This window comes from Haliotis cracherodii, unplaced genomic scaffold (assembly GCF_022045235.1).
Source record: "Haliotis cracherodii isolate W230 unplaced genomic scaffold, xgHalCrac1.p SCAF_1, whole genome shotgun sequence".
NCBI lineage: Eukaryota > Metazoa > Mollusca > Gastropoda > Lepetellida > Haliotidae > Haliotis > Haliotis cracherodii.
This window is the reverse complement of record NW_027266264.1, coordinates 63,028,328-63,042,560: the sequence shown is the minus strand read 5'-3', so window position 1 is coordinate 63,042,560 and position 14,233 is coordinate 63,028,328. Positions and strand designations below refer to the sequence as shown.

General features: G+C 41.2%; 1 protein-coding gene across 1 annotated transcript; it reads left to right on the top strand.

The window, feature by feature from the left end:
* The first annotated feature begins 446 nt into the window (after positions 1-446).
* LOC139467036 (epoxide hydrolase 4-like) lies at positions 447-13,940 on the top strand. Its single transcript, XM_071248751.1, has 6 exons — positions 447-695; positions 4,939-5,062; positions 5,697-5,809; positions 6,590-6,758; positions 8,397-8,536; positions 11,957-13,940. The coding sequence occupies exons 1-6, from the start codon at positions 497-499 to the stop codon at positions 12,202-12,204; spliced, it is 993 nt and encodes a 330-aa protein (XP_071104852.1). The 5' UTR covers positions 447-496; the 3' UTR covers positions 12,205-13,940.
* The last annotated feature ends 293 nt before the right edge of the window (positions 13,941-14,233 follow it).

The following is a 14,233-nucleotide window of genomic DNA, read 5'->3' as shown; positions in this document are numbered from 1 at the left end:
CCCATACGAAGCAAGCGTTATTTAGAAATGAGGATTTTATACACGATACAGCATTGTTGACGTTATGCAGTTATGTAATGGGATGGTCGCCTGTCATTGTAGACACCATGTTGCCACTCCTGGCTTATCGATACGGGTATTAACAGAGCATACACAAATATTTGCCGTATAAAGCAGACTAGTCCGTACTTGCTGACTAGGAATATGGGTAAGTGTGATTAAAGTGGGCTGGTCGTTTTTGATTCGCACCTAATCACCTCAACTCTTGAGTGAGGAATCCGTGGACCAGTACGTAAAGTGTTATCAATGATATACAGCTTATGAACGTCACTATATAAGTGCCATGATCTTGAACGCAACGTTAAACCCGATTTCGCTTCAACTATACAGCTTATGACATGGGTCAAAGTCCGCGCATTATTATCTACATAAGGGTGGAACTTATTTCGTTTCTACTCATTCTCGTCAGCACTTTTGATTTTCCCAACCAGGAAGTATGGCGATCAAAGACATTTTTCTCAGGTGGATTTCCTTTGGACTGGGCTGTTTTTATTCAACATTCATTTTGTTCGCTTTATTTATATGGTTTGTGAGACACCCTATCGCTTTTTTCACTCGTAAAAAACGAGATGTGATGCCATCAGTTCTAAACAACCCGGACTTGGGGACGCATGGCTATGTTCACTTGGAGGTGAGTAAGTGTCCGAGAGAAGCAATCATAGCTTGTGTCAAAGCGGAACACTGTATTTGTCCTTTGCAAATTTTTGCCACATTCATAATATATGCAGACGCTCCATATATGCTTTACACCTTTAACGTCAAGTTAGATTTCACGACATTAAGTTGTATAACATGGATCAACATTGGCCTCAATCGCACACTTAACTCTTCACAAGCGAGTGCAGTCGTGACATACTTATCACCATCCTGAATACTGGTGGTTTGTGGACTTTGCACGAAAATAGAACAGTCACGGTCACTTGTACTGACTCATTTGGAAATCATTTCTTTTCACCTGTTCCATATACGTGAGTGTTAATCGGCTGTTGAGACACACTGATACCGACATCAATTATACATTGATGATTTATTATCAGTTATATACACGTTATTATTATTATCACATTCAGAATATCAAAGTAAACAAAATCCAGCAAAGAGGGTTTGGATGATCCTGGCACAGTCAGGCTGGTTAGGCTCATCAGCTCAGGGCCCTTGCCCCCTCTACACGCAGCCCAGACAGCGAATGGGACTACGAGGAAGCGCTGCCTAGCTGCACCCTCACAGAGCTTGTCGGAGAATGTTAACACTCCACAACACTGAAGCCTTCTGCATTACCCAGATTGTCAGAAGGGCTGTATTCCTGGTAACAAAACCGGGTGCTCTCCCAATGTCATTTTGGAAGGTACCAAGCTTAAGGCACTGAGAACAATAGGGATTCGGATACTTGGGATGCAAACGTGACACTTAGGTCCGCATATTTGCCATGTTTTTCCTGAATCTTGTCAATGTCATTAGTGTCAAAAGGGACAGAAAAAATCAATGATATAAATGATTTCATTGGATTTATCAAAAGGACAAGATCAGAGGTTTGTTGGCCTGGATACGTCTGAGGCTGTATACGGGCCTATTCCAAAGAATTTTGTATTTCTCATTTTCCATGACGCCCTCACATATTCTGGGTCGAACTATGGATGGACCTCTGTGTTAAAACCACAAGCATGGCGAAGACGGATATAAAATGACCGAGCCACTACACCATGTCGCTTAAGATATGCATTCACTGACAATGTGTTGGACAGTCTCATTACATTCATTGCATAATCTAATTCAATATTTACATTTTGATGAAAAATCACACATTGACGATTTCGAGTGGGACGTGACTTGTCCTGAGCTGCAAACAGAAAGTCTTCTGCTTTGTTTCACTTTTCAGTCAAGCCGACTTCTTCCAAGCGAAGGACTCTGCAGGGTTGCTGATCGTGTCAACACACTGCACATAAACTCGATGCAGTGGTCGTTCATATAGTCTATCCTTGAAAAACTGATTTGATATGACACTTCGCTTGGTTAACACTTATTTCTGTACCGTCCAGCAGTACTGAACCATCAACATAGCGAGGTCCGCATATTTGCACCCTTTCTATCTCCTGATATATTCAACCGCAAAAGAAACGCATGTCAAGTTTTGTGTGTGTGTGGAATGCATAAAATAAAAAATTGTGAAAAGAAATGTATACAACCGTAAAGAGACGCATTGAAGAAACACTGTTAAACTGTTCACATAATTGATTTTGAGAACGTTCCAGGAACGCAGTCGTTTCATCTCGTTTGTTTTTCAGACGTGCAGCAGCAAGCAAAAATGCGTGCATTTCCTTCTCCATTCTTTATAAGCCACTATATGAAAAAAAACACCAAACATGTCACACTCGACTCCAGAGAGGCGTTGCCATTGGGATACTACAGACAGTATTAACGTCACCTGCAGTGGCGAGGCACTTTGGATGTCATGTGTTAACCAACACCAGATTGGTCGCAAGGCATCAACAGACAGGCAGTGTCCAGGACCGGCCTCATTCTGGACGGACGAGGGTTACTACTCCAGCGCAGGTCCGTTACATCCGGGTGACACATCTGCGTGACCAACAGCGACGAGCAACACAGACAGCTGCAACCATTCAAAGTCCACGTCATCCAGCACGGGTCTCTATGGACTTCCTCAAAGTTTCTGTGTTGCCCTGGCCGTCTTTGTCACCGGACACCGACTATTGGGCATATCTGGGACGACATTGGGAGACATTTTCAGGCTGCAGGGCAGCCACATATACTTCAGGAACTGGAAGCATTGTTAGGCGGGAATAGAAAGGGATTACCCAAGCTTTCTTCCACAGATTTGTCGACTCAACGAGAAGGCGATGTGCAGCCTGTATCGCAGCTAACGGAGGGGACACACTATTGATGGACACGACTGACACTTGTCATTTTTCTGTTTTTGGGGTACCCTGTTTTCGGGGGGATTTTCAATTAACACGAGTGGTTGTCATCAAACAATTAACGCCCATTTGTTATTAAATGTTTTCTCTGTTATCATTTCTTAACATTATCTACATGTACATATCTTTTATGGTCTTAACGTTATCCGCATTTTATGTACAACTTGCGTTTCTTTTGCGGTTGAGTATATATTGCACGTATACAAATGTATAATGAACAACAAAAGTTCCTCAGACATTGAATAAACAATTTCGGTTTGCAATTCCTGTAAGTGTTCAAAGTGTTCAAATGGTTTAATTTGCCATACTGACTTCAGAAAATGCATGATTTCATAAAAAACATGAACATGCCAAAATGTCAATTTACAAATCAATAGCGTGTCCATCTCTGGTTGCGATACAAGCAACACATCTTCGTCTCAGGGAATAGACCAGTCGTAGTACAAAGTCCTTTGGGATATCTGTCCATATCTGCTGCAGCATGTTTCGAAGTTCATTGAGTGTCTGTGGAACACGTGGTTGACGTCGAAGGCGCCGATCCATTTCGACCAACATGTGCTCGATTGGTGTGAGATCAGGGGAGCGAGCCGGCCAGGGAATGACATTCACGTTGTTTTGTTGAAGAGAATCCTGAACAAGTCGAGAAATATGAGGCCGGGCGTTGTCATGTTGAAAGGTAATGCCTGGGCAATGAAGACGCAAAATCGGTAGAACAACAGGGCCGATGATCTCGTCGCGGTAGCGCTGTCCATTGAGATTTCCCTCTACCACTATCAAACGGGTCCTCTGTCTTGCTGTAATCCCACCCCATACCATAACGCTGCCGCTCCCGAACCGATCTTCTTCCATGACACAATGATTGACGTAACGTTCACCTCGACGTCGGTACACTCGAATCCGTCCATCGCTGTGGGTGAGGTGAACACGAGACTCATCAGTGAATAGAACTTGTCCCCACTGAATGGCCGTCCAGCGTAGGCGCTGTCAGCACCACTGTAGACGTGCTTGACGGTGGTTTCCAATCAAAATGGGACGTCTGGCGGGTCTTCTGGCAACAATCCCTGCACATCTGAGGCGGCAACGTGCGGTGTGTGAAGATATTCGTCGAAGGCCAGGGGTGCTTCTTGCAGTCACTTTTTCTGGCTGGAATCGATTTCTTAGGTGTGTTGTACGAATCCAGTTGTCTTGTCGATTATTGGTTACACGTGGCCTGTCACTCCGAGGATGGTCTCTGACTGTATTCGTCTGTTGCCAACGTTGCCATAAACACCAAATGGTGTTTCTGTGGACGTTAAATTGTCTTGCAACATCACGTTGACTCGATCCTGCTTCAAGCATAACAATGGCTCGCAGGCGCTCATTTTCGGACAGGCGTGGCATTTCGTAATGTTGAATAATTGCGAAATTTTGTTGTTTTTCTGAGTGGTTGTTGTCAGTACGATGCAAAACAATGCATATGGAATCCCGTTAACGCACATATATTTTATACCCATTCTTGGGTAGTGAAATGCATGGGGCTTGCATAAAACTCAACTTTTGCATGGAATGCATGCTTTTCTGTAGAAGTTGCGTTTTTGTGACTTGATTCCATATATGCACTACAATATTGAAAATTTTACTTGTTTGAAAAATCCACTAAAATATTGGTGTCACAGGAACTTTTGTTTTTGAGTATATTATTTTGATTATGAACATTTATGAAGAAGCCAACCATGCCAGTGTTGGTTTTCGTTATCAGTGAAGTTAATCATGTTAATTCTGTTTATGCGTTCGTTATTAATTTTATTAATGACATGGCACATGCTAAAGTCGTTGATAGGATATGTAGAATTAATAGACGTGAAACCGGTTAAATTATTATCAATAAAAGGTTTGTGACCCATTTGTTTCGAATCAAATGTATGCAAATACTGCACCATGTCTACAGTGCTTTTCTAACGTCAAGAGGTAAGGATCCACTACGTTGCCCAGGGCGACGAGGCCAAGCCACTGATGCTGTTCGTGCATGGGTTCCCAGAGTTCTGGTACTCATGGCGATATCAGCTGCGTGAGTTCAAGAAGGATTACAGGTGATCATGACAGCTTTCATGAGACTGATTTACTATGTTTACTGAGTATTTCCAATAAGATCATGGTGATATTGATGACATATTTAAAGTTGTGAAGTAAACTCGATATATTGAATCAATTGTCCAATTTGCTGAGCAGAGGAAACCTGTGATCTTTGGTTCTAAGTCATGGCTACAGTTGAAAACGTCTGATATCGATATCTGCAGCACTCCGGGATCTTCTTCCCACATCAAATTCAAAGACCTGTTTCCATCTTAATCAGAAAGCTCCCACCAGAACATAATCAACCTCTTCAGAGAGTGGTCCACTCTATCAGAAAGGTACTGACTATCCAAGCGTGCCCGTCATTATCAGAAAGTTACCTGCCCTATGATAAGGTAACAGTCTATAAAGTCATAACTACTTTTCAGAAAGTAAGCCATCCTATCTGAGAGTAAGGGACTATCAAAACATAAGTGTTACCCACCCCGTCAGGGCGGAACGTATGATCAAAACGTAACCACCCATGAGACAGTTACCAACTCTGTTACCAGCACTTTGTGGTTCCCTACACACTGATACCTATGGCATTTGTTTTTGTTTCTCCATTCTAATCACATCACAAGTTTGACGATCTGTGTTATTTTCCACTAGGGTTGTGGCCATTGATTTGAGAGGCTATGGTGACTCCGACAAGCCTCCCGGTGTTGCCAATTACAAGGTGTCCAAGATGGTGGCCGATCTTAAACAAGTCATCCCTGCTCTAGGTAACATTATAATCTACCTTGAGCAATTCCGGGTTAGTATTTGATGCCAGCTGTTTGTAAGAGGCGACTTAATGGATTGATGGTAAAGATCAGTGACTTGGTAGATTGTGTGTCATCGTGCCCTGACTTTAATACCAGTTACTGGATTTTCCCCAGAATCAATTATGTATATGCCGCCATGATGTAGCTGGAATATTGCGACTCTTAATAACAAACAAATAACCAAACGAAAAACAATGCAACCACCTTTGTCATGATAATGATATCTATATCCCCCACCATGTAATCAATGCAGGGATATATCGACACGACCCAGCTGTAGTTCAGTTTGGAAGCGTTGAACTGAACATGCTGAAGATAGGTTTGATATTTCTGTATGTAACTTTGTAAACCAGAGAACCAAGCGCTGTCTGATATTTATCAATTTAGAATTAAAGTAAGTTGTGCTGATTCCTAAAGAAAAATGAAACAAAGGTTAAATATTTTGCTATGGCATAGAATTCCTGGTTCTAGTTTATCAATGGATGTACGGAATATTGTTCTTGAAAAAAGTAGTAAACTTCAAACTTTTTGAGCATTTAAGTTTTTCCTTGTAAATCAACAATCAGCCTGCACAAAGATATTATACAATATATATGTATACATTTGCCAAATGAATGAACATAAGCGTGATAAAAATGATACATATTTAGATAAATATATGTATTTTAATTCCTCTCTTATGTTGTGTGGAATCTAGACATGAGAACAATGTATATTTCACCTGCTTCTGTCCTTTAGGCTACAGATCCTGTGTGCTGGTAGCCCATGACTGGGGTGGCGTTATTGCCTGGACATTCACTGCCATGCACCCAGAACTGGTCGACAAACTGATTGTAATGAACTGCCCCCATCCAGGCATCTTTTACAGCTACATGTGGAAGCATTTGTCGCAGTTCAGGAAATCTTGGTAACAAAACTATATTGATTCTCTTCTGCACTGACTAACGGCACAGAACTATACGTCTTATATCTACCAATGGTAACCATGGGAACAGTTCACCCATGAGTCCACAGGAGGTGCTTCTTAAAGCTTGATTTGACCCCACCTACAAGACCATAGCAAGAGAGAAAGGTTTTTAATGTCTTGAATAGTTGATATTGGTTATATACTGGTACATTGGGATTTCATTAGGAAGAATATTTTTGGCTCATTTGAGGTAGGGTCACGTTTCACATCATTTACGAAATCTCACTTGAAACCGCTGTGCTTTTATTGATTAAATGTTGTGTACTTACCCTGAAACTAATGCTTCCCCAAATTAAAGCGAGTGTCGCCTCTAGCCAAAAATGCGTCATAAGGCAAATGCGAGTAACTCTGCAATCACAATAATCAGCAAACAATAACACTACGACTGTAGACTGATATTTCCCATGATTAAGTATGAGATGATAGCTCCCCACCCAATCTACATAAACTTGATCTACTTGCCATGAAATTAGTAGCATTACGTTCCAAATAGGGCATGTTAAAATAAGATAGGTCAAGTTGCTGACAGAGATTGAACATGTTTCTCAGAACAATCCTTTTAAACGTAAACGAGCAGTGGCTACCGCGGCTGTTGGTGTACAGGGCCCCGTTCAACTAAGCGGTCTTTGCGCTAAGGCGACCGTAGCTCACATACTGTAACATGGACTTATGACTTATGAAAAACGTAGCGCTAAGATCGCATTGTTGAACGGACTCCTGGACACATTTCACTGTCTGTGCGTGTGCGTGTGTGTGTGTGTGTGTGTGTGTGTGTGTGTGTGTGTAAGAGAGAGAGAGAGGTTTGCTTGTAATTTATAGATTATTTGACAAGGTTAACAGGAACAAAAATCCCATCCCATATAGCATACGACTGTCCGAACTACTTGATCAACTTGTAAACAAAATGGCTACACTTGACACGTGTGCAGTGAACGTGGTGTGACATTAGAGGCCAATATGTCCAGAGGAGAATGTGTCACCTAATTAATGCGAGCAAGGAAGATTCGTTAATTCCATGCTCGCATTAATTTCATGATTCACAGTATATGATTCCAGCTGTGGTGTCTCAATAAAATTGTCCCCCGAGTAGTTTCCAGTTGCAACATGACCACGATGGCAGCCATATTGCAAAATGTTATTCTTGTCCCAGGCATTTCTTCATACTAGTATATTGTTATGAATTTGTGATATGCAGTGACGTGGTAACTGATACTAACAATTGTTAACTTTTGTGGATTTTGTGAACATTTGACTGTCATGTTCAGCTGCGGCTGCTGCTGCCATCTGTGCCATAGCAATCAGGATGGATGTGTATTTCTTGGCGTCCACATAGCCGGTCATGCATACGTTATTATGTTCATAACGTGATGTGAGGAAGTCTGTCGTTTACACACTTCTGTTATTTCTGATATTTCTTTACCCTTGTATTACCTTTCTGGCCGAATAATAGTAACACTACATTACAAAAGACTTTATCTGAGCTACAGAGCCACAGAGCTCCATCGTCGACTTTCAGTAGATTATATCATCTTTGTCATTTTCCGAGTACCATTATACAAAACGCATTATTTGTTTCAGGTACACTTTCTTCTTCCAAGTTCCATTTCTCCCCGAATTTATGCTGAGAACGAATGACATGAAAGCTCTGGAAATCATCTTCACAGAGACATGTAACACTGAGGATGTAGAGGCCTATAAATATGCTTTCTCTAGACCAGGTAATTACAACGTAATGGTTAAAAGCAAAAATACTATAGTAACTATTGGGATAGAGTTGTGGCAGTAGGAGGAGTCATTTAACCTACTCAAGCTGTAGATGGCATTGCAAGGCCGTACGTGTGGCAATGTCCTAGGTTCAACAGATTGTTGTGGAGGTTGTTGCTATGTCCCAGATTTAATATATTGCTTTAATAGACTGTTAGAATACAAACGACAAAACCGTTTCCAATATTCAAAAGAAAAGGATTAGACAGTTTAAACAAATTCATATTTCATTCTCATGAAAAGCATTGGGCCCAAGTTATTACAACTTAGAACGCCCTCTCCCAAAGCTTTATATGCATGCATATTTACAATTAAATTTAATGACAGAAAGGAAAGGATAAGAAATAGAGAAACGTATGTACATTAACACTGCTCACTCAAACCTTTTTGTATTCTTTATATAATTATGTATGTGCATTCCTACAAATTTTTTCGTTCACATGATTAGGTAAAACTGCATCGCCAACCAAAACAGGTCAATATTAAAATCCCAAGTATCTCTCACAATAAACAATTGTGATAGGGCATTCAATGTAAAACTGACATTAATTTTCACATGGGCTGCCAAATCGGCTTTTCTAGGCCATTTTTAAAATTCACTGTCACCATGTCTTAATTGTGGTTGTATTATGTTAATTTTCCTGAGACCATATGAGAAATATGATGAAATATTGCGGTAACAATTTAATATGGCCCGATATCCTACATACATCTGAATAGATGAGAACTGATGGAACAGTAGATTTATCTGTTCTTACAATGGATTTAAATCGAGAGAAAGTTTCCATGTTCCTTTGTTGAATGGGCAATTTATTCCACATTTTAATAGATGATGGTATAAACGAGTACTAGTTTTCATAAATCTTTGTTCGTAGTAAAGGCATAGTTATGTTATGAGCAGTTCTAAGGTTGTGTGTAATGTTTGTACCGACAGAGTGAGGTAATAGATCTTTAAGGTATGACTGTGTGTATTGTTATATAATTTATAAAATAAACACAATCTACGTTTTTTCCTACGCTCTGATAAGGGTTCCCAGGAAGTTCCCAATTTTATTTTTTTTGACAGAAGAATAGCTTGGTAGACTTGCTGCTTCTTGTTAGAGTTTTTCTAATCTGTCACTCTGCTCTTTGGTACAAACGTCCCAAACTTCACATCCAACAGGAACAGGGGGCACGGGTGGCCCAGTCGTCTAAGGCGCCGCGATTCGCTATGCAGAGTTGCGTCCCTGCTCACGCCAGAAACCTATGATTGTGGGTTCGAATCCCTGTTCGCCCCGATTATGTTTCTAGGTTTGTCAGCACCATACCCGTGCTCGTGGGTTTCACCGAAGTGGTAAACGTCCGACACCTGCATCACTTCGGGCTTTCCTCCCACATTAAGCTGACACGCCGCGATATAACTGGAATACTGTTAAAAGCGGCGTTAAACCCAACTCACTCACTCACTCCAACAGGAACAGGAAAAGGCAAAGTACCGATCTCTGTGGCACACCATACTTTTCAGTATCAGACAATGTTCCATTTGAAAAGACAGATCGTTTGCGAGCTGTTACGTAATCAGCCAGCCACTCCAGGAATTAATCGTTTATACTATAACATGTCTATTTATATATGAGCCCACTCCACCATACTGTATCAAACACTTTTGAAATATCACAAGAATACCATACAATAGACTTTGTTAACGACTGCTTTGCACACTTGATAATTCCACCAGTTGGTGGACGGTCGAGTGACCGGCTTGGAATCCTGATTGGTATTTGTTCAATAACAAATTAACATGAAAATAATTGTGCAAGTGCTTGAACACAACTCGTTCGATACAGTTAATCAAATATATTGGTATAATTTGAGGATAGTGTTGGATCACCTCTTTTGAAAAGTGTCAAAACATGAGCTAATTTCCATTGGCCTGTTTATATCCGATCGTAACATGAGCACATGTTTATGAATCACTATCAAATAATGATGGTACCAGGTTTTCGCGAAAAGGTGAGAATATCCTTGCCCCCCCCCCCCCCCCCCCCCCCCCAACACACTCACACATGCAAAGGTACGTCCATTGGACACCTGAAAAAGAAAAGGGAACTTATATATGGTGCAAGTCGAAATATGGAATTGCATGTCACTGATTCGTCAAATTCGTCAAATGTCGTTCAAATGTCAACTAAAACACTTTTTGAAAGGCCTTGAATGTTGTAGCAACTCCTCAGCAAAAGTCGTATGACGTTCTTTGAGGTGAGGTGACATGGAGATAAACGTCACGTTAAAGATTATTGCACTTATACATGTGTGTGTGTGTGTGTGTGTGTGTGTGTGTGTGTGTGTGTGTGTGTGTGTTTGTGTGTGTGTGTTTGTTTGTTTGTTTGTATGGCTGCTTGAACTTGTCCAGACTAATTTTATAGTGCTAGCCCACTGAGATACCATGCCGCAGTTTAACACGAATGTCCCACTCAGATACAGTATACAGACTCCGAGCCGATCAGTCCTTGGTTTAGCTCCTTAAGGCCGAGCATCATGCGGGGGTAACAACAAATTCCATCTCTTACCGTCTTCTGGTACGATGTGGCCGGGGATTGAGCCCCATGTTCTGAATGGAGATCCTTGTATCTCTTCATGGTGTATTTGGAATAATACCACATGGAAGGGTAACTGATGGCCACTCAGTAATGATATCGGCCATTGATATTTTAACTTCTCGTACTTTGACGTACATGGACAGTGTAAGTGTTACATTCGTCTCCGCCCGGAGCTTCGAGTAGTTGTGGGAACACAGGGACCAAAGGGTCAATTGCCAGTGAATATAAAGGCCCTGTTCCACAAAGTTAAACCACTGATTGACGTTATGAACATCATTTCTCACCGTCGGGGCAGTCAGCTAATTTATCGTGGCCTACTACCCGATGGGTTAAGTCGCCTCATGCTACAAGAATAGGTTGTTTAGAACCTATTCTTACCTGGAATCCCAAATTTGGGGTTAGATTTTAGTATTGCCTAGAGCAGAGAAGAGTTTTTTCGATCAGCCAGCAACTCATGCAGATTGTTTGGGCACCTATCCTAACCTTGAATCTCCACAGGGGGTTCAGATTTCAGCATTGCCTAGATAGCAAGGACACTTTGAACCCCCGTAGTTTATGGCACTGCGACTCATAGTTATAAAGACTCGAGCAGATATGCTTACCTTTCCGCGAACACCTTATATCATCACTATTTCATAGTGACTCATAAACACGTGCTCATCATATTGTCGGAATCGTACAAACGACTCTGCTTTTGGCATATATTCCTTTTGAATATGGAGAGGACATTGTCGCTCTTATTTTTATTTATTTAACAATGTATTTTCCATGTTAGCCCTTGTTTCCTACCACCAGGTGCTGCCACAGCTGCCATCAATTACTATCGAGCCAAAATCCAGTTCCCTGTGAGAAGGATCCCTAAGATCTCTTGCCCTGTGCTGACAATCTGGGGCTGCAAGGATGCCGCCCTGGAGACAGGTCTGGCCGCTGCTGCTGATGCTGTAGACAATCACACAGTCAAATACATACAGGAGGCATGTCATCAGGTTATTATTGACACTCCGGACCAAGTTAACAGCTACATGACTGATTTTCTGAAGTAAATATGTAACGCACAGATCCATGGCAGATACAGATGCGATTTTCTTAGGTAAGCCATGGCAGAAACGCAGGAGAGTTTCTTAGGAAAATATGAAATGCTCAGATCCATGATTGAAACACGTGAGATATTATTGATATATTATATCATTAAGTAAATATGCATGAAATAAAGATTAATATCAGATGTAAAGTAGATTCTCTGACGTGTGGCAAGTTTTCTTTATCTTACTGAAATTGTCAGAGCAATGGGACTAGATTCTTTCGTTAAGCTATAAAAAAGCAAAAATGTATAACTGCCCCTTATAGTAATGTGTACAGAGGGACACCTTAGTCAAGGCGGACTTGATACTTAATCATACGAAAAAAGCAGATGACACCACGGCAGCAACATCAACCTTATCAATCTGATAAATGTTACTGTCGCTACTAAAATGAGACAGGTAAATACTTTGTTTTCTTTTTACTTGATGAGAAAATAGTTTTTGAGAATTATAAATATGTTTTGAAGGGTGATTGGTGCGAATTTGTATTTTTTGTTACACATGTGTTCACGATGCAGCATAATAATTACCGGTGTGTATCCCAGCTAGCCTTACTAAAGTGCAACACATGTACACAGTTGACTGGTTAGCGCTGTGGTAGCATCTGTGTATTGCCTTGCTTTATGTCAAGCCGTGATACAGGAATCATATTGTTAGGCTAGATAGTCAGTCACTCGATGGATGTATGCGAACGTTCAGTTCGTAAAATCCCACACACTTGCTGTTGAAACGTTTACACTTCACGTGGAGTTATTTTCAAAGATATATATGTCCGTAATGAGACCGCCATGGGACTCATCGAAGTGTGGTAACTCCAAGTGTGAACAGGGACGTTACAAGCATGTGTTGTCACATCAAACATTATGACATTGATATCCATACATACATTCGCTGTGCAGAGTTGCGTCCCTTGGGCACGCTAGAAACCTTTGATTGTGGGTTCGAATCCCGGTTCGCCCCGATTATGTTACTAGGTTTGTCAGCACCATACCCGTACTCGTGGGTTTCACCGAAGTGGTAAACGTCTGAGACGTGCATCACTTCGGGCTTTCCTCCCACATTACGCTGACACGCCGTGATATAACTGGAATACTGTTAAAAGCGGCGTTAAATCCAACTCACTCACTCACACTTAAAACTGAAATAGATAAAATCATCCGACCTCACTCGATTATTTTTCTGAATTAAAACTAATGAGAGAAATAATTTTCAGATTACGTTTTGATGTGACTGTATATGATACCTTGTCATATAAATGTATATAGATTTTCAATGCACAAAAATCCAGGTGTCAGTGATCATATTTGAATATATCATTCGTGTTGCTTGTCATAAGAGGCGACTAAAATATATCCAGTGGTGACGTGGTTGATTGTATGTCATCAACATTCATGGCTGATAAAGTCGACCATGGACTGTTATCTCAAGGTTGAATCAGGGCAGGGTGGCCCAGTCGTCTGAGACGCCACGATTCACGTGTATTAAAATGACCCAGATATTTCCAGTCAACATGTAGGCACTAATCTGGCCAATACGGCCCATGTTCTCATGTGTTTACACTATTACAAAACGTATCGATAAGCTGACAGTGTCAATATGATGTCATCAAAGACAGGCAGCAATGTCATCACACATCACTTCAACAATTATATTGTATTACATCACAAATGGTGTCTGCATAACGTCAACACTGCTCTAGGGTGAATAAAATGCTTATTACCCACCTGCTTCTTATTGATCTGTATCACTCACCCGGAGATATAAATGCTAAATCAACGTACAAGTCACTGTATTACTGCATTGTGTAACAGGGGGCATAGCTGGCCCAGTCGACTGAGGCGCCGCAATTCGCTGTGCAGAGTTGCGTCCCTTTGGCACGCCAGAAACCTTTGATTGTGGGTTCGAATCCCGGTTCGCCCGCCCCCGATTATGTTTCTAGGTTTGTCAGCACCATACCCGTACTCATGGTTTTCACCGAAGTGGTAAACGT